This window comes from Mesoplodon mirus (genome assembly GCF_964341445.2).
Source record: "Mesoplodon mirus genome assembly, chromosome: 8".
Lineage (NCBI taxonomy): Eukaryota > Metazoa > Chordata > Mammalia > Artiodactyla > Ziphiidae > Mesoplodon > Mesoplodon mirus.
In genome coordinates, this window is record NC_138984.1 from 14,656,398 (window position 1) to 14,682,797 (window position 26,400).

Sequence of the window (26,400 nt, forward strand, 5' to 3'; positions counted from 1 at the left end):
CTAATTGATAAATACATACCTTACTTTTCCATTAGCTTCAACATTTTAAGCTGCTTTTGATTTTATTTTAAAAGCATAAAATGTACGTTCCCTGCTGTTCATTTGTTTTATAGATATTGAATAACTATGAAATTAATTAGTATACAGAATTTTAAACCTAGACAGAATCTAGAGTTCATGTAAATGCCTAATTATTATAATCAGCCCCTTACATTTCTAAAGGTTAAGAGTTATAACATTACTTTTTAGCTAAATCCATACTAGGGAAGCAAAGTTCACTAACCTGGGTATAGCAAATTAAGCTACAATGAAACACTTAAAGAGTAACTTTTTATTGGCATTACAGCAAACTTCACATAAAACATATATTCAAATTATTATACTTCAAAGCTAGAAGGGAATAAAATACACCTAACTGTACAAGTTAAATATTTACAATAATAAAATCAAGAACTTTAGTTAAAATTTATCAGAAAAACAAAAAAGACTTCTGACAAAACGAAAATGATTAAAAAGAAAAAAAAAAGTGACCTGATAAATATCAATACTTGTTAATTTTAGGAACTCAGTATGAGGAATAAGATATATTTCTTGGGCCTCCCTGGTGGCGCAGTGGTTGAGAGTCCGCCTGCCGATGCAGGGGATACGGGTTCGTGCCCCGGTCTGGGAGGATCCCATATGCCGCGGAGCGGCTGGGCCCGTGAGCCATGGCCGCTGAGCCTGTGCGTCCGGAGCCTGTGCTCCGCAACGGGAGAGGCCACAACAGTGAGAGGCCCGCGTACAGCAAAAAAAAAAAAAAAAAAAAAAGATATATTTCTTTACAATTTAAAAAATGTCCAGCTTTGGACGTCTTTTGACATTTGTCTCGCTGTTTTGCTTACAAATTTCAGGCTGCCACATCTCTGGCTGGCTAGCTGGCAGTGATGGTCTTTTCTGCTCTCACATGTTCTTTGGGCTTGGAATAGTCCCAGGGCCGGCGATTCTCGGTGAACCCGTAGAGTTTCCTAAGTGCCACTCGAGCAGCTTCTTCTTCTGCAACCATCACTGTCTCCCCAGGTCCTTCTGCAATCAACTTTTTATCACTAGGAAAAAAACCCAACAGTAGCCTAAAATTACATGGTGCATCATAAAACAAAGTGCACAAATCAGTTTTGCCTGATCTAATTTTGGCAACAATATTCACCAAAAGTAACAGAAATATTGCGCTTTTTTTTCTTTCTACCAGCAGTGTATGAACTGCTGATAAAGGATGTGTTTAAAGCTTGTCAATCTGATAAGCAAGAGTATCTCATTTTGCTTTGTACTTCAATTAAAACTAAAGAAGAAACTTCTTAAAACATTATCAATTTTCTCCTTTGTGATGTCTTCCATTGCTTTCATACCTATAAAGTCCTACATCACATAAAGATCAGAAAAATATTTACCTAAATTTTGGTTAGTTACCTTAGATATTCACAGTTTACATTTAATACTTCAATCCACCTGAAATCAATTTGAGGCAGGTCAGCTGTTACTAAGAAACCAAAAATGTTCTCAGCATGGGTGAATTATACATTTTTGGTGGACAACGTTTAGTTTCTTTTCTTTCCCAGTTCTAGGCTCAATTGAAGCTGTTACAAGTGTGGATTGGGGTTAAATCTGTAATACTTATGAGTCAAAATTTTTTTACAGAAATATTTAGATTAGCAGATACTCCATGAAATTCTACAGTGAATAGTTGGTTAACAAAAGCTACTATTCTAAGGATGACCAGCAGGAAAGGAAGTAGTGACTAGATAACCATGGGAATGAGATTTTTATAAAATCTTTTAATGCAATTAGAGGTTATACTAAGAAATTGTGAAAAGTCAGTTTTTAAGGCTTCCGATCAATATTATGAAGTTAAGATTAAAATTTTACTAACCAGTATAAGCCAACAAAATACACAGGCAAAGCTGTGGTGCTTCCAGACTGCCTAGTAAGTCTAGATTCGGGAGCTGAGATATTCCTTTTCTTCAATTCTTCTACCAGTAGCCCCATGGGATTTATTATCTTCCAAATCTCAAAGAGTTCTTTGCCAGTCATTTGAGTAATTAAGAAGTCCTGCATATAAAAAATACAATTGATACATTTAAATTAGTATAAAGAAAATAAGGGCCATAATTCAAATTATATTTTTTATAGAAATTTAAAAATTTAACAGGATTAAGAGGTAAGAACTACTATGTATAAAATAAATAAACCACAAGGATATACTGTATGGCACAGGAAATATAGTCAATAATTTATAATAACTTTAAGTGGAGTATAATCTATAAAAATATTGAATCACTATATTGCACACCTGAAATTCATACTGTAAATCAAAATAAACAAGTAAATGCACATTTGATCATGAAGATCTCCTACCTAGAGCTTCTCCAGTTGTCTCCACATTAGCCTTTACTAGACCATCAAATACAGACTCCTCAGCATGGCTAAAAATAGTGCTGTTCAAATTCTGGGGTGCTTAAGGATCAGCTGGAGATCTAGTTAAAACAGATTCCTAGGCCATACTCCCAGGGATTCTCATTAGCAGTCTGAGGTGGTGCCTGAGAGTCTGCATTTCTAGCACGTTCTCAGTGATGGTAATACTGACGCACAGTTTCAAAAGATCTTCCCCACACTGGCTCTAAAAGGTCCAGACCCATCTCCCATCATTTCCCCAGATACAAAATGATCTGCCAACACAAAATTACTTGTAGTTCCTAGAGCAGAAGCTCATCCTCAAGGTTTCTTCCTGGAATGACCTTCTTGGGGCAGGTGTCACTTCCGTAAAGCTGCCCCAGCCCTGCTAGAGTTAGTTATTGCCTCCTGGGCTCCCTCTCCTCCTTACAATAACTGGGAACACCGCCCATATTCCACTCCACCTGTCTAATGAGCTGTGAGTAGGACCATGAAGGCAAGGATCGAATGCTACTAAGCTCGGGCTTCAGTGCTCAGCACAGTGCCCGGCACACAGCAGACAATAAATATTAGGTGGACAAATGAATGAAATAAGACAATTCAAACCTGTCAGTTCTACTATGGAAGGCAGCTACACTCACCACTACACCACCAATGCAGTCAGTTTTACTATGGGAGATATCAAAGCTCTTGACTTAGGAATGGTTATCTGAATTATCTGACTCTACTAGGATCTACAATTGGAATTGTCAACAGAGGCACTAAAATATGATAAACAAGTATTTCCAAAATGGTCTCATGACTACCCTGTGAAATTTCAAAGAGGTGACCCAAAACTAGGCAGTTCTAGCCTCTACATAAACTATAGTGATAGTGAGAGAATGGAAATCAAGGGAAGATTTTGTCAGAATTTCTTTAGAAAAAGCTATTTAATTGCAGGGGGAGGAAGGGGCAGGAGAGGCTTCCCTTTTCACCTTAAGCCTAGAGGGCTTCACAGGGTCCACTGGCTTCTGAATCTGAGGCAAGTGATGATCAGTCAACTGGCAGCCAACACACACGCCTGCTCAGCAGGCTGGCAGCAGCTGCCCGCAGTGGTGGGGTAGAAGTCTGCACCTGATCTCACAGGTATACAAATCCTTAAGACCCGACGTGGAACTCACAGAAGGGATGTCCTTTTGAAAGGAATCCCACCCAGGACGCTAGAAGCTGACAGCCAACACCCATGTAAAGGAACCTGGTTACAAGGTTCCATCAGGGAACAAAATGCTCACTAGAGTCTGTTTTAAACACTGATCAGGCTCAGAAAGCACTAAACCAGTTTACAGACATCAAGTAAGTATCTTCTGCTTTCCTTTTTTCCCTCAGCTCCCACTCCAGAGGGGTCACTTAACATACCTGCTTCCCAAAGGCAAACAGGTAGTCTACCTATTATAAGCCCTGGTTGGGGAAGGAGGAAGACAGGTCTCATCTATGAACGAAGTCTGAGTGTTGGTCAATACAGGTATCCTTCTTGATCAAAATGATCAAACTCAGTGTCAAAACTAAATAAACAGATTCCAACAGTAAGGGATGCTGGTTTAAAACACCTGACGTTCAAAGGTCTGAATCAAGACTGTTTTTGTGACTTGAAGTGATTGCCTGGACTATCCATTATGTAAGAAAGACCAAAAACTCTTGTTTTCATCCAAAAGCAAAGGATGAAACTTCTCCCAGTTAACAATTCTAAAAGGACACTGGAGTTAAGTCATACCAATTATTTATTAAGTATTTTAATTAGCCAAGCTACTGGCTAACAAGGAGTTAGGTATACATCATAGGGACTCAGAAATCTAAGACTTTATCACTTTAGAAGAACAGAACAGCAGCTAGTACTTAAGCATGGCGCTCCCTAACCATACTAGCCTCTCCAATAGTGGTCTTTGGACTCATTCACTCACTAAACATCTACTGAGCATCCACCATGTAGGCACGACCCTTGTACCTGAGGATGTAAAGCTAAAGGCAGGGCTTGCAGTGCTTACGAACTCACAACCCAGAATTTAGTATTCACCTCTGATGCTGCCCTCAGTAAGAGACAACTGGAATAATTAAGACACTACCGTAAAAAAGCTTTAGGTCTTTCTCAGTTTGGGCAGGGAGAAAAACTCACACGTAACCTGCCAAGGTCACAGAGCAAAGACATTAAGTACAAAAATAAATTTCTCTTTCTGTCTACCTCAAGCATGTCCCAGCGTGTGCAATGAACGATCACCTACCCTGATGAAAAGTGCCGTCCTCTCAGGTCCGCTGCTCTGTAACAGGACTCCAATCACTGCAAAGAAAGTCTGCCTTAACACAGCTGGGGGGACTGGGAACTCTGCACTCAACGTTAACTGCTCCACTGCCAAGTTTCTAGCTACGTGACACACAACTTCCTCACTGGTGAGAAAGTCAACTAGACTTTTAACGCCTTCAGTGGGCAAGTCTGAGAATGCGTCCTCAAAAAACTGTGTGAGGCAGGTTCGTGAAAAAGATGTCCCTTGTTCAGATAGTTCTTGATTGTCTTTAAGGTTCAGAAGAACAGCTTCTTTCTCTATTCCAAGTTTTTGGCGTCTGGCCTCCTCACTTTTAATATAGCAGCTATTAACAAATGCAGTTTTGAGAAGATCTAAGGAAAAGGTTTCCTGTAACCGATGGCCAAATGCTTGCACTTCAGCATGGTAATCCCAGTTGGGCTTCTCTGAACTGAAAATGTAAAACAGAAGATAGATGGGAAAGAAAACAAGATGTTACTATGATGCAAACATTTTTCATTGTGATGCAATTTTATTAATTATATAAAGGAGATTTTAAAATACTGAGTTTCATTTAAATTCCAGACTCTGATTTTCTGAAAATTAAAACTTATGTCTCATGATTACTTGTGGTTCTTTGCCAGATTAATTTTCCCTTTGAGTCAAATGCCACATCAAAGTGGTTCTTCAACATCAGAGACTAAGCCATTATCCTAACTTTTAGGTTCTTTACTTCTGCTCTAAATGGGACTACGCTTCATACTTAGATATGAAATACAAATTATAATTTCATAGGGTCAACCCATAAACAGTAAGTATATTATATTTATCTTATATTTTATTATTTTAAGTTTTGAAAGCAACCATTTAAATTAGCAATTAAATAATCTAGTATCACTATTACAAATAGGTTAAAAGTTCATCATCATTCTCAAGAATGATTAATAGGTCTTTTAAAAAATAAAGACAATAGGGCTTCCCTGGTGGCACAGTGGTTGAGAGTCCGCCTGCCGATGCAGGGGACACGGGTTCGTATCCCGGTTCGGGAAGATCCCACATGCCGTGGAGCGGCTGGGCCCGTGAGCCATGGCCGCTGAGCCTCTGTGTCTGGAGCCTGTGCTCCGCAACGGGAGAGGCCACAACAGTGAGAGGCCCGCGTACCGCAAACATAAATAAATAAATAAAATAAAGACAATAAATCGAAAATAAAACTCTTTTAAGTAAAAAAGTGCAGCAAAGTATAAAGATATGGGTTGTAAGTCATACGATGTATATAATCTATACAATCCATAAAGTTTCTTCCAACTATAAAAGCCTAAAGTGACTAACCTCACAATAATCAAATGTGAATTAAGAAGAAACATTATTTTATTTTTCTCTTTAGAAAGAACTTAATATTCTGTGTTGAAAGTATATAGGACTATGAACACGTATACAACTCCTAGTAGGTGTATAAACCGGATCGACCTTTTTTTTTGGAGGGCAACATTAAAGTACCTATCAAATTTTCATACTAAATTTCCAAAACAGTAATAACTTCAAAGCTGTTACATCAATGTAACTAACAGATGTACACTGTTTCATCGGTTGTAATAGCAACAGTATGGAACTCAAACAACCATAAATGGAGTCATAAAAGAGTGAGGTGCATCAACCTGTATAGCCACAACTACATGTCAAAGACACATTATTAAAGAAAAAAAGGTGCAAAACCTCATGCATAGTAAAGTCTTTTTTGAAGCTATAAAGATCTGCGTCTACTCCTACCAGATTTTCTACTGCTGGAACAAGATTAATTTCGGCAGAAATCTAAAGCCGAACCGTTTTCCTTTTTCTCTGGACAGTGGACTTGTGATTGTGTAATTTTTTTCTTGCCCTAAATCGCAATACTGTAGAGTGCTTTCTTCCCTCTTGTCCGTACCCAAAGAGTTCGCAGGCATCATCACAAAGCAGGGGCTACAACACCCAAGCCCAGATAAAGATTACCCTCCAGCCGGCCTCATTTCTCACAACTTTTGGATTCTAAATGGGAGTTCCGAAAGCGTCGGGGGCAGCCACGCGCCCAACCCCTTAGCAGAAATCCATCATTCCCTTTGCCTCGGCCACGCGTCCACGTCCCGCGGGTGTCCCTATGGCACAACTAGGGTCAAGCCAGGGGCGCACTAGCAATGAGCAATCCTTCCCGCCGCCGGGCCGAAGCTGCGGGGAGGGGAGGCCAGGGTCCCCAACCGCCACCCCAACACCGTCCCGAGGTGGCTCCTACCGGCGCACGGGCGGTGGCGGGCACCGAAGCAGGCGCCACCGCTCTAACTCCTTCTGGAAGCGGAAGGCGGCGCGGAATGCCTTCTTCACTCCCCGAATCGGCGGGGCGACAGCGGGTACGGCCGGTGCCAGGAGGCAGCGAGGCCTCCACAACAGCAACCTCACCAACCCGGATGCCATCGCGCAGAAGAAAGCAATGGACGGCGGAAGGAAGAAAGTCGGCCCAGCGTCACGGTAACACAGTTCCCCCCGAACCGGGGTAGGAGAGCGAGGCCGGGGCGGAGCCAGCGAGCGGCGGGTGGGACGACTGGGCTGTTTTAGTGCGCATGCGCAAACGTTGGTGTTTTTGCGCGCCTGGGAATTTCTCTTGGGGGAACAGGGCCTGCTGGGTATTTGGGTGCAGGAATTTCTGGAAAAGTTTCTTCATCCTGTCAGTTGCTCTCGTTCCTTCCGTCCTAATTAAAGTAAAACAAAAACGTTGTTTCACGTTTAGTTTAAAGAAAACACTTAAATTCTCAAAAAAAGAAAACACTTCTTATCAACATGTCTTAGAGCTCCAGACCATCAATCCAGCCGCTATTTATGAGCAAATATTTACCTGGCATGTCTCCAGAAGCCTTCGTTTTAGGACACCTATGCTAAAACATATTGATTTATCCAAAATAAACATTTTTATTTAAAAACTAAGTACGAACTTTTTTACAGAAAAAAAAAAGGGAAAGAATGGAAAAAAACACATCAAGATGGGAACAGTGGACTTATGTCTTTTTTTAATCTTTCACTTTTTAGCAATATCATTATATTGCTTTCTTACCAAACTGTAAATATATATATATTTTAAATTTAATATTAAATCACAAGGGAAATCTTGTCTGAATTCTCTTTTTTTTTTTTTTTTTTTGCGGTAAGAGGGCCTCTCACTGCTGTGGCCTCTCCCGTTGTGGAGCACAGGCTCTGGATGCTCAGGCTCAGCAGCCATGGCTCACGGGCCCAGCCACTCCGCAGCATGTGGGATCTTCCCGGACCGGGGCACGAACCCGTGTCCCCCGCATCGGCAAGTGGACTCTCAACCACTGCGCCACCAGGGAAGCCCTGAATTCTCAATTTTGAGTTGGGTGCAGAACATCTAGATATTGAAAGGGGGCACCTCTTTCTGTGGTCTCTCTACTTGTTAACGGCGTTAAAATCCCTCCTCACCCAGATTGGGCTCCTATGTCTTCAGTTGTTCCTTTTTCCACAAACACCCTCTTTTGTCTAGTTGCCAAGTCTTTTTCAGTTCAGACTGAAAGCAGCTACCTGATGGCTTAGGCTACCTCTCTCCGAGGTTAGTGTAATCAGCCTTCATTGTAATCAATCTTATACCTTCCTCTCTTCCCTCGCACATCTCACCTACATTCATCTCCCTGAAACACAGACCCAAACATGTTACTACTTAGCTCAAGCATCTCTGATGTTAGGATCTGGCAAAGATTCTCCCTTGACCAAAGTTCAGTCAGGCTGCCGTAAGCCCTCTCCTCAACAAGGCTTTGATCTTAGGTTCCAGTGTCCCCCACTTGACAGGCCTGCATCACCCAGTTTCAGCAAGAATCCTGTTAAGTCAGTTTATAGAGGCTCCCCCATCCTCATTATCTCATCACCCTTGATATCTAGTCAAACTTATAAGCCTCTCTATCCTCCAGTGATGTCTGATCACCCTGGCCTGCCTTCTGCAAGAGTTCTGTCAACTTGGTTTAGCCAGACTCCTCCTTTACCCCTGATGTTTCCTCTTAGTACTTTTCCACCCACTGACCACCCACCCTGCTCCTTGGCCTCAAATCCCCACTTGTCCCTGCTATATTGGGAATTGATCCCAGTTGTATGCTGGGGTCCCTTTTCCCTCATTGCAACAGTTCCTAAATAAAATCTGTTATTAACTACTGTCTAGCTGTTATTTTTCTTTGACAAGTCATACAACAGTTTAGTTCTCTTAGCTTAACTTTTCAAGAGGAGGAATCTGAACTGTTCATTCCAGCTTGTAAAAAGGTTCCCTATAGGGAGGGAGAGAAGAAAAGAGGGATTTGGTACATATCACAAAACAAGCTGATGAATTTCTGGATGAAGCAAGTTCTCTAAGAAAAGGTGAGAGGGGATTGTGATTGGTCTTTGTATTACACTGCAATGTGAACTATTGAAAATTCATGGAATATCAATTGAATAAATGGAATGGAAGAAAGCACAGGGAACTGTATTTTTGCAATATCCCATTACTTGAGAGAAATAATCTAATAAATGATCTAATAATCTAGTTGGAGCACAATAATGTTAAATGAAGTGTCTCTGTATTGAAAGTTTCTCATTGAGCAGTACTAAAGAAAAGGGGGGGATTGAAACCAAGCAGGACAAAAAAGCCCTTCCATGTCCCCAATTTCTTGTTGGTAGAAAAAGGCTTTAGTCACTAGGTCTTCCCTGAGTTCCAAAGAGCAGACTCAGTTACTAATTAGGGGAGTGAAGGAACATAGAAACAAAGGAATAGCGGTCAAGCAAGGAAAGTAATGATAGCTTAAACAATAGTTTAGCCATAAAACATAGTCCTTGTTCCTTCTCAAGGAAGAGACATAGCAGTCTGATGCATACCTCTGAGGTATTCTGCAGAAACTAAGACCTCCCCTCCATCCAGGTGGAGGATGGTGACTACAGGCTGACCAAAAGCACGTAGACTCCAGACCAGTTGGAACCAGAGGTTGATGTTTAAGATTCTGAAACATAACCCGTTACCTCACCACCAACCAACCAGAGGAAAGTCCACAAACTGCAACCTGCACCCCAAATGTTGCCTTTAAAAACCCTTCCCTGAAAGCCATCAGGGAGTTGAGTCTTTTGAGCACGAGCTGCCTGTTCTCCTTGCTTGGTGCCCTGCAAATAAATGCTGTACTTTCCTTCACCACAACCTGGTGTCAGTAGGTTGGCTTTGCTGCGCTGCGGCCTAATGGACCCAAGTTCGGTTCAGTGACATTTATGTTCCACAGGAACCAGCTGTGAGCACCCAGAAGCTCTTAGCAACACCCAAGTCTGACTGACAGTACCAGGCCAGCTCCTAGAGGTCTAGGGCTGCTTTTCTCTTTCTCATAGCTTTGTGACGTTAAGCAAGTGATTTAACTTCTCCATGGTTCGGTTTTCTCATCTCCAAAATGAGATTAAAAGAGCACTTATCTCTCCACCTCTTATGGTTGTTATCAGTATTGAGATAACCCATGTGAAGACTTTGGGATAGTGCTTGGTATATAGTCACCCCTCAATGAGTACCTTTCAAAGATTCTAAATTGCACTCATTTTTTCACACTTTATCATGTCTGAAATGGAGCTGTGGTCCAAACAAAGGCTTCTTAGAATGGATACAATGTAGTATTATTATTTTCCCAAGGCTCTGGTTTGGGGGACGATTCCTCTTCGCCGCCATCTGCTCAATCCACTCCTGGGTGAATGACTTTACTTTTCAACCTTTGTGAGTTTCACCACTTCTCTGGCAAATCCCTAAGGGCCTCTCTCTCCGCCAAGTAATTTTAGTTGCGCGGATTCCCCAGCCAATACGATCGTTGGCGGCAGCACTCGGGAGCTTACGGCGGCGCGGCACCCTCACCGCCAAGGAGCCGAAGCGAAACCTGCAGGTCCCCGCCCGGCCATCAGCTGATGGGCCGCCCGCCGCGAAGACCGCCGCCGCCGCCGCCGCCGCCGCCGCTGCTGTGCGAACATGGCGGCCGAGATCCACTCCAGGCCGCAGAGCAGCCGCCCGGTGCTGCTGAGCAAGATCGAGGGACACCAGGACGCCGTCACGGCCGCGCTGCTCATCCCCAAGGAGGACGGCGTGATCACAGCCAGCGAGGACAGGTAGGGACGGCGGGTCGAGCGCGGGGCCGAGGCGCGACGGGGGCGGCCCGGACTCCCGCCGGCGACCGGGTGTAGGGACCGTGGGGTCGGCGGCCTCGTCCCTTTTCTCGTGGGGACGTCCACGGCCCCCGGGTCCCGCGGCCTGTCGCCCCGCCGGCCTTTCTGGCCTCTGGGCCCCACCCCCGTCCAGGGTTCCCGCTTTTGGGTTCTCCAGTCTCGACCCCCGCCGCTCCCCTCCCGCCCGGGACGCCGTACCCGCTTCGCACCTTCAGTCCGGGACACCTGTCCCACCCGCGTCCACTGCGCTCTGCCAGCCCGAGACCCGCATCTCCGCCACGTCCCTCCAGTCTGGGACTCCCACCCGCCCTCGCACTCTCCTTTGTGGGATTTCGCCCAGAGCTGGATGCGCCCCTTCCTCGGTCAGTTCCGAGCCGCTTTCTCTGGGAGCCGGGACTGGCGGCCGGTCACCGCGGGACCCGGTGCCAGTGATTCCCTTCTTGCAACAAACCTCCCGGGGCTTCAAAGGTCTTCCTTCTGCTTTACGCTGGAGTTTACACCTCTGTTTGTGTCGCGCACACCAGGTCCCTAGATCAGTTATTTTATCACAGCAGCTCGGACCACCTGAATTGTTATTTACAAAATAGTTTTTTTTTTTTCTAAAAGTGACTCACTTAAGAAAAAACTTAATAAGAATAGTGAAAGATACTTTTATTTTTCAGATAATTTGATATTTCCACTATTAATGGAAAACCGGTTATCACTTGCCATAAAAAATTAAACTAATAGCTAAAACATGTTCATCTGTGTCACCTAAAGTCAGCTCTATCTTGTAACAAGACATCTTGCCCACCGTATTTTGGGAAACACTGATCTGATGCGATTTTCTCATTCTATCTAAAAGGAAACTGAGGCCCATGGAGAGGCACAGAAATACTGGTGACGCCACAAATGCACCCCAGGATTCCCCAGTCCAGCTCTCTGGTCTTCCCAGGGCTGTGTGATTGGATCGGAGAGAGGTTATTTGTTTTAAAACTTTGGCATTTTTTTAAACCCTGAAAGTTTAAAAGGTTAGTGGCTTTACTGTGGGAATTTGGAGGAAATGACTGAGGTTATTGAGAGAAACTGTGTTTCCTTGCGACAATGAGTGGTCTTAAAGGGTGATATTGCAAAAGTGGAAAGGCTTTCTGGAAGAAGGAAGGTACTGTTGTTCTCTTAAAGCTGGAGGCTTTTTGTAATCTATCTTTTGAAGTAAGTACCTTTGAGGGCCTGTCCCAAATGGAAAGAGGAAACCTGAAGCCCTCAGTGCCTCTTTGACCTTTGTATTTTGCTTTTGAGTGAGTTTATTGTGCGCAGGCAATTTACATGTAGCTGAACTTGGTGGGACCTGGGTGTGGGTGCGTCACCAGGATGGGAATGGGAGAGAGAGGGATACATGAGCCACAGGGAGAAGAGGGGAATGTAAAAAAAGGCAAAGAACAGAATAATGATATTTGCATGATATGAACATAGATGCAGACAACACTTTATACAAGTTAGCTGTCTTTATTCAGTAAAATATTTTATTCATGACTCATGTGTTGGGTCAATCGCTGAATATTTGAGATTATTGGCCAGGAGCAGTGCTGATAAAGGTTTTATGGAAAGTGATTACTTAGCTGCCCTGGGACTGAAGTGTTCTGGGGGAGCCTTAGATCAGCTCATTTTGTCACTGGGGCACAGCAGGATCCTGGCAGATGACTGGACCAGGCGAGGGTTGGGGCCTCGGGTTTCTAATTGGTGTTTCAGGCCCATGGACCGTCCTGGAAGGTAGGACACTCTTTTCAGCAGGTGCTACACTTTATGAGATTTACGAAAGCACACGGCTATGGGGTTTTTGTTGTTGTTGGATATGGTGGTTGGTTTTTACATTGTCATAAATATGTGTCGTATTCTTCAATCATTTATTTATTCACTCATTTCTATATTTAGCAATACTGTACTTACTGAGTGCCAGGCCCTAGAGATAGAACAAGGATCAAAAGTCATAGCACCTGCCCTTATATAACTTTGGAATCATTGATTTTATGGCCTCTGACTGATAGAACCAGCCTGTTGAGGAAATAGAACACTGACCACCCTAATTCATCAAACAAGCATTTATTGGACACTTACTGTGTGCCGGGCCCACGCTAGACCAGTGGGTAGAAAAAGCTGGCGCTGAAATTGTTTTTTCCAAAGGGCTGGATGGTGTGGTGAAGAGATGGCCGTGTGCTCTCAGCTTCCTGGGTGCTGGGGAGACACAGAGGAAGGAGTATCCTTGGGTGAGGGCTGGGTTTCAAGGAAAGCCTCCCAGAGGAGAAATCACTGGAGAGAGGAGTGGTCTGTGTGACCCTGGTCCAGGCAATGGGAAAGGACAGGAGAATTTGGACTTTAGTTTGCAAGCAGTGGGGGACCATCAAAGAGTTCAAAGCAAGCAAATGACATGATCAGAATTTGTACTTGAGAAGTAACAATAGTTAACCTTTTAAAAGCCCCTTTCCTCTCTCAGTACAGAAGTGGACCCATGTACGTGACTGCATCCGATCCTCACATCTCCCTGTGAGGCGAGTTCAGTCACCTAGTCTTATCAGCAGTTCCAAAATTCAAAGTATTTAAAAAGTCAGATGTGCTTTTTGTTTGTTTGTTTTCTGTGTGTGAGTTAGGCCTGAAAACTCATTGCTCCTAAAACTTGACCTATAGAGTTGAGACTATTTGTAATCTTTATTTGTCCCATGTGGTGTGAATATTCATTTGTTTCGCTGCAGAAAGAGCAATGCATTTAATTGCAGGCGCTGCCCCAGGCCCCGCTGGGAGGTTTATGGAACATTTGGTGTAGGCATCTTATTGTAACGGGCATTTGACCATTTGGAAAACTGGGGCACAAAGGACCTTGAGTAAGTACCCAAGGTCATGTAGCCAGTAAACGATAGGACTGCGATTTGAACCCAGGTCTGACTCTGAGGCCCCCAGTTCTTTCTGCCACGGCCCTAGTTCCACACATTTGGAAAACCTGAGTCCAGGCAGTGTCAGTGACTGTCTACTCCGGCAGCAAGTGTAAAATGCTAGGATTCTGCCTTCCACCCCTCCCCCCTCCCCCCGGGGACATTGGGTAATATCTGCAGGCATTTTGGTCGTCATAACTCGGGGAGGGCACTCCTGGCATCTAGTGAGTAGAGGATGCTCAACATCCTTTAATGCCCAGGACAGACCCTCATGAAAAGGATTACGCAGCCCCAAATGTCAATAATGCCCAGGTTGAGAAACCCTGGTCTAGGCTTAATGTACATGTTTATCTGGTCTCTCTAGACAGTGGTTCTCAAACTTGAGTGTTCATCAGAGTCGCATGGAGATAAATCTTGTTAAAACACAGAGATTCTAGTTTAGTAAGTCTGGGGCGGGGCCTGAGAGTTTGTCGAGAGTTTACTTGTCATGATGCTTGTCTGTGGAAACCCACTGGGAGAGAATACTGTTTATACGTTGTCCTCTTTTTTGTCAGCTTCTGGGATGTATTTGCCTGGAGTCCTTTAGATATACCCACCTATTTCCCAGTAAAACCAAACTATATATGTGATAGAGCTACATACAGAGAATCCCCCCAGGGAGTAATAAACCATTGTGGAGTATTCAGCTTAATTCCATCGGACCTGGTGTCACTGGTAATGGTTTGGGCAGTGAGCTTAGGGGGTCTAATCAGAAACCTTCAGGGGTTACTGTGCCATGAAGGGTTAACAGAGAATGGCGCTCCTCTCACATGCATTCATTTCCATTTTGTTGAAGTAATAAGTACCCCACGCTCTTTTGCTTAAACTTCATTCTTCATGAAACCTTAATTAGTATTTTTAAATTTTAGTTTTCAGTTGCTTGCACTTTGGAACTAGAATATTTGAGCATGCAAAGTAGAATGATACATTTGTAAAGTGAAAAAAAAATATTCTTGAGTCAACGGAGTATGACTGTCTTTCTAGTCAGGAGACTGTGAAAATAAAAGTAATAACCTCAGTATTACGTTTCAGAATTTGAACCGCAGCAGTCATTTTCCTGGTAAGGGAAACAGAAAATGAGACTCTGCTTTCAGGACAGAACTGAAATGTGGTGAGGCAGGAGGAATTGATCCCCTAGACACGTTTGCTTTTTGAACTTCTTTGCTGTGAACTGCACCAAAAAATTAGACAGTCAGTTGGTTGAAAAGGATAGATAGCATTTTTTAAAGATAAAAACTTTATTAAAAGCCTTCTCAATAAGTTAAGGCTGTGGGCCCGCTGTCTTCATTTTTTGAAAAATAGAGTGGAGAAAAGCGTGCTAATACTATTGCTTCAGGGGCCTGTGGGCCAAGGTTGATTTCTGCAAGAAGCTCAATTTTGTCTGGCCCAAGTCAAACAAAGAGATATCTCATATATTTTAAGATAGTTTAGGATGTTTCTCTTAGGCTGGTAAATAATAGAGATTATAGAAAATCAACTTTTAAAATATTTTTGGTGGCATCTTCCTTTTTTGTTGTTGTTACACCAGCTATTTAATTTTTTTGTTTTCTTTTAGACATTTCTAAGCATATCAAGACGGTTTGAAGGAAAAATTATGTATTTAGTAGCTGTTCACATGGAAACAATCTTAAATAAACAACTTGATTTTTAAGTGTTATGCTTAGGAGGAAACCTGGCGTAGCTGGAAGTTTTTAGTTTATACAGAAAACCAGAATGTTAACCACTGTATTTTTGTTGTCATGCAGTGCCTAAAAATAGACTCTTTCGTTTGTGTTACAAAATAAAGTGAAGAAGTGAGAAATGGGAAGCCTGGGTGGGAGAGCATTTATTCCTCTGTCGTTAGAGTAGTTTTTCATTGTTATGATCATTTTCTTTTTATAGCATAGTTTAGAACAGATTCTGGATCCAGAATGCCAGAGTTTGAATCCCAGCCATGTGACCCTGGGCAGGTTACTTATTCTCTCTGTATCATATTTTCCTCATCTGCAAAATGGAGATAATAAAGGCACCTACCTCATAGGGTTTTGTGGGAGTTAGATGAATTCACATGCAAAGCATTTTGAACTGTGCCTGGCACAGATAAAGTGCTTTTTGTGTGTTGGCTATTACTGTTTTCATTCCCATTTATTTTCCATTTAATTGCTTTAATCTCATCAGAAGCTAAAGTTCTCTCTGCTTATTCTGTCTGTGGGTATGTATGTGTGTGTTGTGTACATAAAATGAAATTTCTCCTGTCTGAATAGGATAATACTGTTTTGGGGGTCACTTACACACCTAAGTTCTTATAACTGTCTTCGAGTTATGCCTTTTCATCATTTCCATATTTGGTCACTTACAAGTCACGTCAGCCATAAGTTTTCCCTTATAAAAATCTTTGCCCTGCTGTGTTAGGGGGCGTGAAGGCCACCGCCAATTTCCTTGATTCACTAGGACTGTCATTATACAGTCATGCTCACGGCCATGATTTATTACAGTGGGACAACCCAAAACAAAATCTATGAAGGGAAAGGCGTGGGGTGAAGTCTAGAGGAAAGCAGGCATGAGCTTGCAAGAGTCCTGGCCCTGTGGAGGCACTCAGGAGGTGCTCCGTTCCGCCAGCAGAGTTACATCACATGTGTGAAATACCTTCTACCAGCAAAAAGGTGGCTGGAGACTCAATACCCAAGGCTTTCACTAGGGGTTGGTCATGAAGTCAGCCTCTGCCTCACACGTGCTGAAATTCCAGACTCCCAGAAGGAAAGCATGTGGTCAGCGGTCTCTCAAATGTTAGTTTGAGTGAATCAATGAACAAATAAACCTGGTAGGTATGAAGAAGCATGGACCAGAATTGAAAAACAGGCTTCTTCCTTATGGCCTCCAACGGTGCTTCTTTTAGGTTAGTATAACCTTGCATTTCAAGACTTCTGGGCTGTGAACAGAGTTTGAAACTTTTTATTTTTAATTCAAGAATCAGTGTTGCGTGGACCCTACATTGATTGACTCCATCCTGTCCTCCTGCCCCTGCTCCTCAAAGGTTGTGATAGCTTTTACCCTCCTGGGTGGCACAGAGGTCACAAAAAAATAATTTTGATGCTAACAGTGAAAAGATAACAGCAGGAGTGGTTCCCCAAATAAAAAAGAAAACATCTGCAGGTAGAAAACCCAGCCATCAGGCTTCTGGAGCAGCATTATTCATTTAGGGGCTGGTGCAAGTACCACACAAGTGCAAGTGGCCTTCCCTCCAGGATAAAAGTCTGCCTGTGACACGATCTGCAGTGTGAGAGTCACCATTGTCATGGACCCTTGAAGCTGCCCCGGATTCCTTCCCTGGACTGTAGAAGGGGGTGGAAATTTTAATTTTTTTAAACCAGTCTGATTCTCCTCTGTAGAAAGAGGCTGGTTTCCCTGCCTTTCAGTTTAGATAATCAATTCAATAAAAATCTAGTGTTTCCCCCCTTTGTTATCAAAGGAGAAAGGCTGCTTTCTGCCGCGGTAATGAAGAGGGCAGAGTTCAGGAGACTTGGCTGGAAGGAAACTGCTGTTTATTTGATAAAAGCAGATTGTACCATATCCTTTCCTCTCCCTCTTAGGCTAACATTTTAATGTTATAGAAACCAGCCAGGCTACCAGAATTACACATTTTTGTAGGTAACCCTGGAGGTACTGTCAGACTAGGAAAAAATATCCTTTGTAGTAGGTAACACAAATGTTTGGTGATTTACCAAGATATAAAATAGCATCAGCAATCCTAAGAGTGACTGGAAAATCAGATTTCCCCAAACTTACTATTTGTTCAGAGTTTAAAAGAAATCAGGCCTGAGGCTTAATTAATTTGTAGCATATGCTATACTCTGTACTCTTTTAAATCATTTTGTTGAATAACCCCTGTATATCAGTTTACAACTTAAAGATGGTTAAATTGCTTTAATTTAGCTATTTTGGGATGATTAGGGTGTTTTTTTGAGAACTTTTTTTTTTTTAAGTTTTAAAAAATAATTATTTATTTAGGCTGTGCCGGGTCTTAGTTGCAGCACATGGGATCTTTAGCTGTGGCATGCATGTGGGACCTAGTTCCCCGAACAGGGATCGAACCTGGGCCCCCTGCACTGGGAGTGTGGAGTCTTACCCACTGGACCACCAGGGAAGACCCCTGAGAACTTTTTTAAAAGAGCTGGTTTTAATCATCAAAAAATCTACAAACCATAAATGCTGGAGAGGGTGTGGAGAAAAGGGAACCCTCTTGCACTGTTGGTGGGAATGTAAATGGATACAGCCACTATGGAGAACAGTATGTAGGTTCCTTAAAAAACTAAAAATAGAACTACCATACGACCCAGCAATCCCACTACTGGGCATATACCCTGAGAAAACCATAATTCAAAAAGAGACATGTACCACAATGTTCATTGCAGTACTATTTACAATAGCCAGGAGATGGAAGCAACCTAAGTGTCCATCGACAGATGAATGAATAAAAAAGATGTGACCCATATATACAATGGAATATTACTCAGCCATAAAAAGAAACGAAATTGAGTTATTTGTAGTGAGGTGGATGGACCTAGAGTCTGTCATACAGAGTGAAGTAAGTCAGAAAGAGAAAAACAAATACCGTATGCTAACACATATATACGAAACCTAAAAAAAAATGGTTCTGAAGAACCTAGGGCCAGGACAGGAATAGACACAGACATAGAGAATGGACTTGAGGACACGGGGAGGGGGAAGGGTAAGCTGGGACGAAGTGAGAGAGTGGCATTGACATATATACACTACCAAACTAAAATAGATAGTGGGAAGCAGCTGCATAGCACAGGGAGATCAGCTCGGTGCTTTGTGAGCACCTAGAGGGGTGGGGTAGGGAGGGTGGGAGGGAGAGGCAAGAAGGAGGAGATATGGGGATATATGTGTATGTATAGCTGATTCGCTTTGTTATGAAGCAGAAAGTAACACACCATTGTAAAGCAATTATACTCCAATAAAGATGCTAAAAACTAAAAGTCATACTCACCAAAAAAAAAAAAAAAAAAAGAGCTGGTTTTAGAAATGCTGATGTGTCGGGCGAGGTGGAACTTGGCCTTGTGATTTTACAGAAACACTTGTGTGCTATTTGAATCTGTTTATCAAAGTGTGGGCATGACTTTCAAGGTAATCATACCAGAAAATAACATGTATTGAACCAAATGTATGTTCTCATGGAGTTACAGGTTTGAAAATGGTGTTAATCATGACTTACATGAGATGCCTCCTGTTTTGAGAGCCAGTGCTTTTTAGAAGAAAAATCATGCTTTGAGTCTGTCTTTGCTCTAGTATGTTGTAGCTTAAGCAGATGAGGCTTTATAGACTTGGTGATTTCCTAAAGTATATTTTTAACTTGCTTTCAATCAGCTCTCTGAAAGAGTCAAACAAAGGGACTAGAAGAAATAAAAGGGGCCTCTCTGCTCCTCATCAGGAATGTCTTTGAGCAGATCACAGATTAATCTCCCAGGAATAAGTACTTCTTTCTTAATCAAACCTTTGGTTTTTAGTCTGCTTTTTATGTATCTACTGTAGTAAGGTAAAAGAACATACGGAATTATTATCCTTGATAGACAGGATGAAAATATTGAATAATATTTAATTAAGAGTAATGACTTCATTTATGCTTTTACAGTAATGTCTTCAGTTTCTTGGGAATCAAATTAGCATCTGAGCAAAGTGAGGATCCTAGAGCTCAGTTAAAAGTTAAAGTGGACCTATGTGTTTACTAAGTACTTTGAAATTCTTGACACTTGGTCAATGCCAAATGCTGTTTTTATTTCCAGTTTTAAGGTCAGATTCCTAACTATTCTTAAAGATATACTGCTTGGGACAGATAGCATTGTATCAGTTAGCTATTGCTATGTCACAAACGAACCGAAAATTCAGTGGCTTAAAACAACAAGTGTTATCATTGATCATGAGCCTATAGGTCACCTAGACAGTCCATCTGGTCACAGCCAGGCTCACTTATACACGTGTTGGCCCTGCTCATCTTAGTCCGTCTCTTTCACGTGGCTTGCTAGCCGCAGCCCTGTGGAGGATGGCTTCACCTGGCACAGTGGGGCTCTCTTCTGTGCGATCTCTCATCCTCCAGCAGGCTAGCCCCTCTTGTTCATGTAACCATGGTAGGCTTCCAAAAGAGGGTCTCTTTACTCAGAGCTGGCACTGCATTGCTACAACCATGTTCTTCTGGCCAAAGCAAGTCACAAGGCAGCCCATTTTCAAGATCAGAGAAGTAGCTTCCACCTCTTGATGGGAAGAGCTACAGAGTCACATTGTAAAGGGCATGGATGCAGGGAGGGGTAAAGCATTGGGCCCATTTTTGCAACTTGCTACCTCAAGCACTTACATATTGAATCGTATACTGTAGTTGATCTTGAGGTAGTGAGAGATTTTGTTAGAATGATTGTACATATTGAGCACAGAAGTCAGGATTTTTTTGAGCTAAGTGAGAATTTTGGAGTTAGACCTGGACTTTTCCACCTTATGCATTTATTTGGAGAAAAAAGGAATTTAATGCTTCATGTTTGCTTATTGTTTAGGAGTTACTGCTTTGGAGGATAAAATGTAGAGTTTTCTGAATGCCCTTTAAAAATTGTTCTATATATTGATTAATTACCATATAAAGCTTCTTTGCTTTGAATTATTTACTTTGGTATTGTTTTGAAATGTGAATTTTCATCACCTTCTGGCAGAATAAGTAGACAGAGTTTGAAAATCTGATCCAGGGCTGCTGTTGGTTTGTTTCGTTTTAGGACTTTCCGCCTCCTGACTTCTGCCTCCCTAAGTATAAAGTGGAGGTCTTGGGCTTCCCTGGTGGCGCAGTGGTTGGGAGTCCGCCTGCCGATGCAGGGGACACGGGTTCGTGCCCCCGTCCGGGAGGATCCCACATGCCGCGGAGCGGCTGGGCCCGTGAGCCATGGCCGCTGAGCCTGCGCGTCCGGAGCCTGTGCTCCGCGACGGGAGAGGCCACAACAGTGAGAGGCCCGCGTACCGCAAAAAAAAAAAACACAAAAAAACAAAAAAAAAACCAAAGGAGGTCTTGGCTGTCATCTTTGCCTTGAGGGTGTGGCATCATGTTCTCGACAGACCACAGCTTTTCTAGATTCCCAGTGCATATGTAGAAGGCAGGAGGTAGCGTCTGTGCCACTGGAGCTCTTCTCTGGGAACTTTGAGAAGTTAAGCGGGGACACGTTTGTGAAGAGGCGCGGTTTCTTGCCTTGTATCTTTGAGACCATCGAGTCCTGTGCCTTTTGGTGTCTTCTCTTTCCTGCCTTGCTGCACTGGACTTCTTTGCCCAGCTCTGCCCATTCTGCCCCTGCTCACTGCTCCCGGGCGTAACTGATGCTCTCAAGGCCCCGTCCACCCGGCACCTCTAGCCCTCGTGTCCAGACCCTCCTCACTCCTCTGCGCTGACCTCCATGGGTGCAGCGGATCCACTGACAGACTCCATGGGGGCACAGGGCCTCCTAGACTCTGCCGCACTGAAAAAAGGGAAAGTGGTCGAGCCCTATTTGAAACTGCCTCTGATTCTAGTGCCTGCAGCCGCGCCAGAGCTTCAGTCTGACCCCTGCTTTAGTACTCAGCCTCACTTGCTCTCAGTGGTAATGATTTAACGGGCTCACTCCCAGGGGGACGGTTTTTACATTTAGAATTTGAGAGAGGTACCCTTGAAAATCAGGCAAGATAAGTCCTTATGTGCTTCAGGGCTTATGAGGAGGTGTTTAATTGTTGGTGGCCCTGCTGTTTTCCTGCTTCTCAGCTGCTTCACATCTTTTCTCTGGGAACGCCCCCCCCCCCCTAGGAACCAGAGTCCTTGTCTGCCCCGGGGGCGGGGCGTGTTCCCTCCTCTCCTTCCTTCTCCCCGTCATCAGCCGCCTTATCCTCCCTGCCCAGCCTGACTCAGCGTAGTCATGGAATTTACTTCTATCATCTTATATTAAGCTTAAAAAAAAAAAAACCCTTAATATATTATAAACATTTTTTCATGGTTCTATGGTCTTCATAACTAATTTTAATGACTATATAGGCAATTAAATTCATGTGTCATTAATCCATTTCATTATTTAACATGTTCCCCTAACTTTATTCCTTTGAATAATGTTCATATGAACTTTTAAAAATATGTAGTTCCTTTTTTCCTCTATTAAAAAATTTCTTCAGGATCAGTTGCCGAGCCTGGAATTCCTAAATCAGTTTATTGTTGTCGTCATCATCATCATCATTGTTATTATTGTTATCTTTATGATTAGGCAGGAAACGTGCTTCTCACTCTATGGAGCAAAATGCTTTTTTTTTTTTTTGCGGTACGCGGGCCTCTCACTGTTGTGGCCTCTCCCGTTGTGCAGCACAGGCTCCGGACGTGCAGGTTCAGCGGCCATGGCTCACGGGCCCAGCCGCTCCGCGGCATGTGGGATCTTCCCGGACCGGGGCACAAACCCGTGTCCCCCGCACCAGCAGGCGGGCTCTCAACCACTGCGCCACCAGGGAAGCCCTGGAGCACAATTCTTGCCAAAGGATTAGCTCTAGTGTGCAGTGAGTGCTGACAGAAAATCATGAGAGCCCTAGAAACGGCGTGTTATTATTGTTTTCAGCTGTTCCTTTGCTTAGCTCTGCCCGGCAATACATTTTAAACACATTTCAGTCTGAAATATTTAAAATAAAGAAATACAATCCAACTTTGGCATTTCATTTATTTAGAAAATGAATAGATGATGATCCACCGTGCTGAACAACGAGGCAAATAAGATGATGGTTTGATGCGCATGCAGTGGGGCTATAGTCTTACAGAGAGACTTCCTCTCATGTCTCCATGGAAAACGCTGCAGCCCTACATGAGTTCATGCTTCTCAAACTAGGAGGGCAAAGGAGACTGATGGTGCAGCCCTCCACAGGGACAGCAGGAGCGTGGGGAAGATTGAAAAGCACTTAGAGTAGTGTAGGCTCTGAAAGAAATGACACATTTCCTTTCTAAGTACCTTTTGGAAAAATATCGGACTATTGTTTTTAAAAGAACTTAAAAGTAGATCTTGGCAAAGATGAACATGTTTCTAAGGTTCTGGCTTTAAGGAAAGACTTTTTTCCCAGATTGACGCAGTCTTGGAACATCAAACAAGACCCCTCTACTAGAAAAATGGGTAGGATAAGCAGCAAGCAAAACATAAAATGAGTTTAGGTGAGTGGGTGTAGGTTGTCAGAATAGTGAAGGAAAAGTTAAGCTGTTTTACTTCAGTCAGAGAGGGACTTAGACATTCATCTAGGCAGAAAATATTGTGGTTTTTGGAAAAATAAAGCCATCTGATCCTGACACTTTGGTGATTATATCATTCATTAATATCATCCTAGAGTTTTTAATAGTTCGCTCCTGTAAAATGTTACTAAACTGTTTGTGACTAGTAGATTTTGTTTCCAGTTTTCTGAATAGTAAATTTTTTTAGTCTGTGGAATTTGTTGATTTTTTTAAATAAGCAGCCCAACTTAAGCCCGTTTTTATAAACCATTTTTTTAAACCAATGAGGCATGTTCTGACTACAGTACAAAACAAATTTCTATATTACTTAGTAGAAATTATACACCTTTGTTTAATATCATAGTTTCTTGAGAGTGCCAGAGTACTAGGAGTTAAATTTAATATCGTTTTGATTTTTATGTCAGAAGTGGGAGATTTTAATGCATCCCCTAAGTAAGGGAAAGAGTTTGGCTTGAAAAGAGAAGGAAGGGAATTCCAGATAGAAAGTGTGAGTACAGAGGTAAAGCCAACTATCAAGGTCAGCTGCTTGATTTGGAACCTGATTCCCAAGCAAGGATGGTCTTCTCTCAGCCTGGATGTGATAAATAGTTTCCAAATGAAACACCCCAAGAGATCATTTGTCTTGCCAGTTTCCTAGTGTGTCAACTGGGTGCAGAACAAATGGTAGTAACTTATGTTTGTCCTCCAAAGGAAATAATACTGTGTTTCAAAGATGCTGGGTCTAGGTAGGTCCCATTTTGACCTTGGACTAAGCTGCATGAAGTTAAAATTTGACTTTTCCAGGTTAGATGATTGGATGGAAGAGACAACCTTTAAGGTTTCCAGCTCACAGTGACTTCTGTGCTGTCTGAAATCACTCTTCTTTCAAGAGGACACAGGGAAAAGCATGTGCCACTGAGGCCTCCATTGAGCTACCAGTGCATTCATGACCCACAACTTTTGGGGTTGATCTGGGGGCTTTTAGACTACATCAGCATTCTGGTCTTTAGACCCTTAAAAAAAACAGACAGACAGGCTTAATCCCTTTGAGTGAATGAAGGCGCTGTACGCTGCTCTCATCTTCAAGTGCCTTGGCCTTTGCTGTCCTGTCTTTGCAAGTGGAGTAGAATCCTTGAACAGATTTAACGCTTAGAGGTGAGTTGGCCTTTAACTTCTTATAACTCCTGTTTCATCCCCTATGTTGAACATAAGTAATGAAATGTATCCCTAAACATTCTGTACTAAGTAACATAAAATATAGTCAACAGAATGTAATATTGTGTCAGTAGTTCAGGCCTAAGGATCATCAGTATACGCTTCTATTGATTAATTTAAGTGAAGGAGGTCGTGCTGAAATGGTACCCATCCTGCGGGTGCTGCCCAGATGAACTACTGCCTAGAGAGAAAAGTCCTTGGTGGAGTGGTGAGGGAGGAGGGATTAGGACATAACCTGAGCTCAGCATATTTGGGGCCTCTGAGGTTGACAGCTTGCTGGGATGTAGGGTCTGGGTCTCAGAATCATAATTATGTCAGTTGAACCCCTGATTTTTTTTTTTTTTTTTTTTTTTGTGGTACGCGGGCCTCTCACTGTTGTGGCCTCTCCTGTTGAGGAGCGCAGGCTCAGCGGCCAAGGCTCACGGGCCCAGCCGCTCCACGGCATGTGGGATCTTCCCGGACCCGGGCACGAACCCATGTCCCCTGCATCGGCAGGCGGACTCTCAACCACTGCGCCACCAGGGAAGCCCGAACCCCTGATTTGAGACAACAGTTGTTGGCTCTGAACACAGGGGCAGTGGGATGCATGGTTCCTTGGGAGATGTAGCCAGTAGCCGACATGCCCGAGGTGGACCAGAGGGATGAGCCCACCACGTAACCTGAGAGTAGGCTGCACTGAGACATGAGTGATGAGGGCTGGACGGTGGGGGGCATGCTGAGAACAGAGATAAGGGCCAGTGTCGCAGGTAGGCATTACTGCTTACTTCTTAAAAAACCAAGCAAAAACCTGCAACACCATTATCACCCCTAAAGAAATAAGCAGTATTTTTTTTTAATAAATTTATTTATTTATTTATGGCTGCATTGGGTCTTCGTTGTTGGGTCTTAGTTGCTGCGCGCAGGCTTTCTCTAGTTGCGGCGAACAGGGGCTACTCTTCGTTGCGGTGCGCAGGCTTCTCACTGCAGTGGCTTCTCTTGTTGCGGAGCATGGGCTCTAGGCGCGCAGGCTTCAGTAGTTGCGACGCATGGGCTCAGTAGTTGTGGTGCACGGGCTTAGCTGCTCCGCGGCATGTGGGATCTTCCTGGGCCAGGGCTTGAACCTGTGTCACCTGCATTAGCAGGCGGGGTCTTAACCAGTGTGCCACCAGAGAAATCCCCATTAAGTATTTTTCATAGCTTCATTTAAATGGTTTCAAACTAGAAAGATCTGTTCCATGAAAAAGTCTTAACCTCTGAGGTTTGTGAAAAAAGAAAACTAAATAATCACGAACAGTAACCAAGAACCCACAAATAATAACAGTGGTTTAAAACGTTACCTCAAAGAGTGTCAAATTTTGGTTGAAGATGCCGAACTACAAACAGTAAAAAGTATAGGTCTGTTCACAGATGCTTTAGTCTGATCTTTCTCTCTCTTTCCCTTTTAATTTTGTATGTGAACTTGAACTTTCTAGAACTTCCTATCACAATATAGGTACTCCTGAAGGAGTCTGCCTGATTGCCTTGCCTTGTGAACTTTGTTACATAGGATCTTGTTTAATGGTGCTTGAACGAAGAGACAGTGTCTGAGAGTCTTCATGGTGTGAAGACTCTTCCCACGCAGACACAGTGTATGAGTACCTGTTTGATTGCAAATAGCAAAGATTACTCAGATTCGCTTAAGCCGCTGAGGGTGTTTATGGTGAGGATGCTGGGGCATCTGCCTCACGGAACCCAAGTCTAGGGAAATAGCGGCTTCAGGAGCAGCTGGCATGGGGGACTCTCCACCTGGACTGTCTCCAGCTTGCTACTGCTTCTCCTCTTCGGCCGGCTTCATTCTTTCCCTTTTATTAACGTACAAAATTCTCCAGTCCCAATTGCGAAATGTGTGACCAGAAACAGTCATTTCAACAACTGGAGACATACTGATCTATTTCTGTCTCTCCTGGTTTCTGATTTCCCAGGGAAGGAACTGACTGATCCCATTTCTGGTCTGGCCAGTTGTGATCAGAGGTGGGATGTAGAGAAACATTCTGAGGGATTCAACTTGGCCAAAGGTTCCATCATGACCAGTTAGCAGTGGCTGGAAGATGGGTCATGTTTTACAAATGGCTGTTCCCACACTACGGCCTATATGGCCAGTTCACATTTAAAATAG

At 43.2% G+C, this 26,400-nt stretch overlaps 2 protein-coding genes across 2 annotated transcripts in view; one reads left to right on the forward strand and one right to left on the reverse strand.

Annotated features, from left to right (window-relative positions):
• Positions 1–316: 316 nt before the first annotated feature.
• MRPL44 (mitochondrial ribosomal protein L44) lies at positions 317–7,180 on the reverse strand. The gene is made up of 4 exons (XM_082630096.1): positions 6,961–7,180; positions 4,680–5,148; positions 1,904–2,082; positions 317–1,082 (listed from the first exon to the last, which is right to left on the reverse strand). Exons 1-4 carry the CDS (start codon positions 7,137–7,139, stop codon positions 911–913), a joined length of 999 nt encoding a protein of 332 aa, XP_082486222.1. The 5' UTR covers positions 7,140–7,180; the 3' UTR covers positions 317–910.
• A 3,387-nt stretch (positions 7,181–10,567) lies between these two features.
• WDFY1 (WD repeat and FYVE domain containing 1) overlaps positions 10,568–26,400 on the forward strand; it is a 46,215-nt gene continuing 30,382 nt past the window's right edge. Inside the window, exon 1 of the mRNA XM_082630095.1 lies at positions 10,568–10,823. Within this exon, the coding sequence (XP_082486221.1) occupies positions 10,687–10,823 (137 nt within the window). The 5' untranslated portion in view covers positions 10,568–10,686. The remainder of the gene's footprint in view (positions 10,824–26,400) is intronic.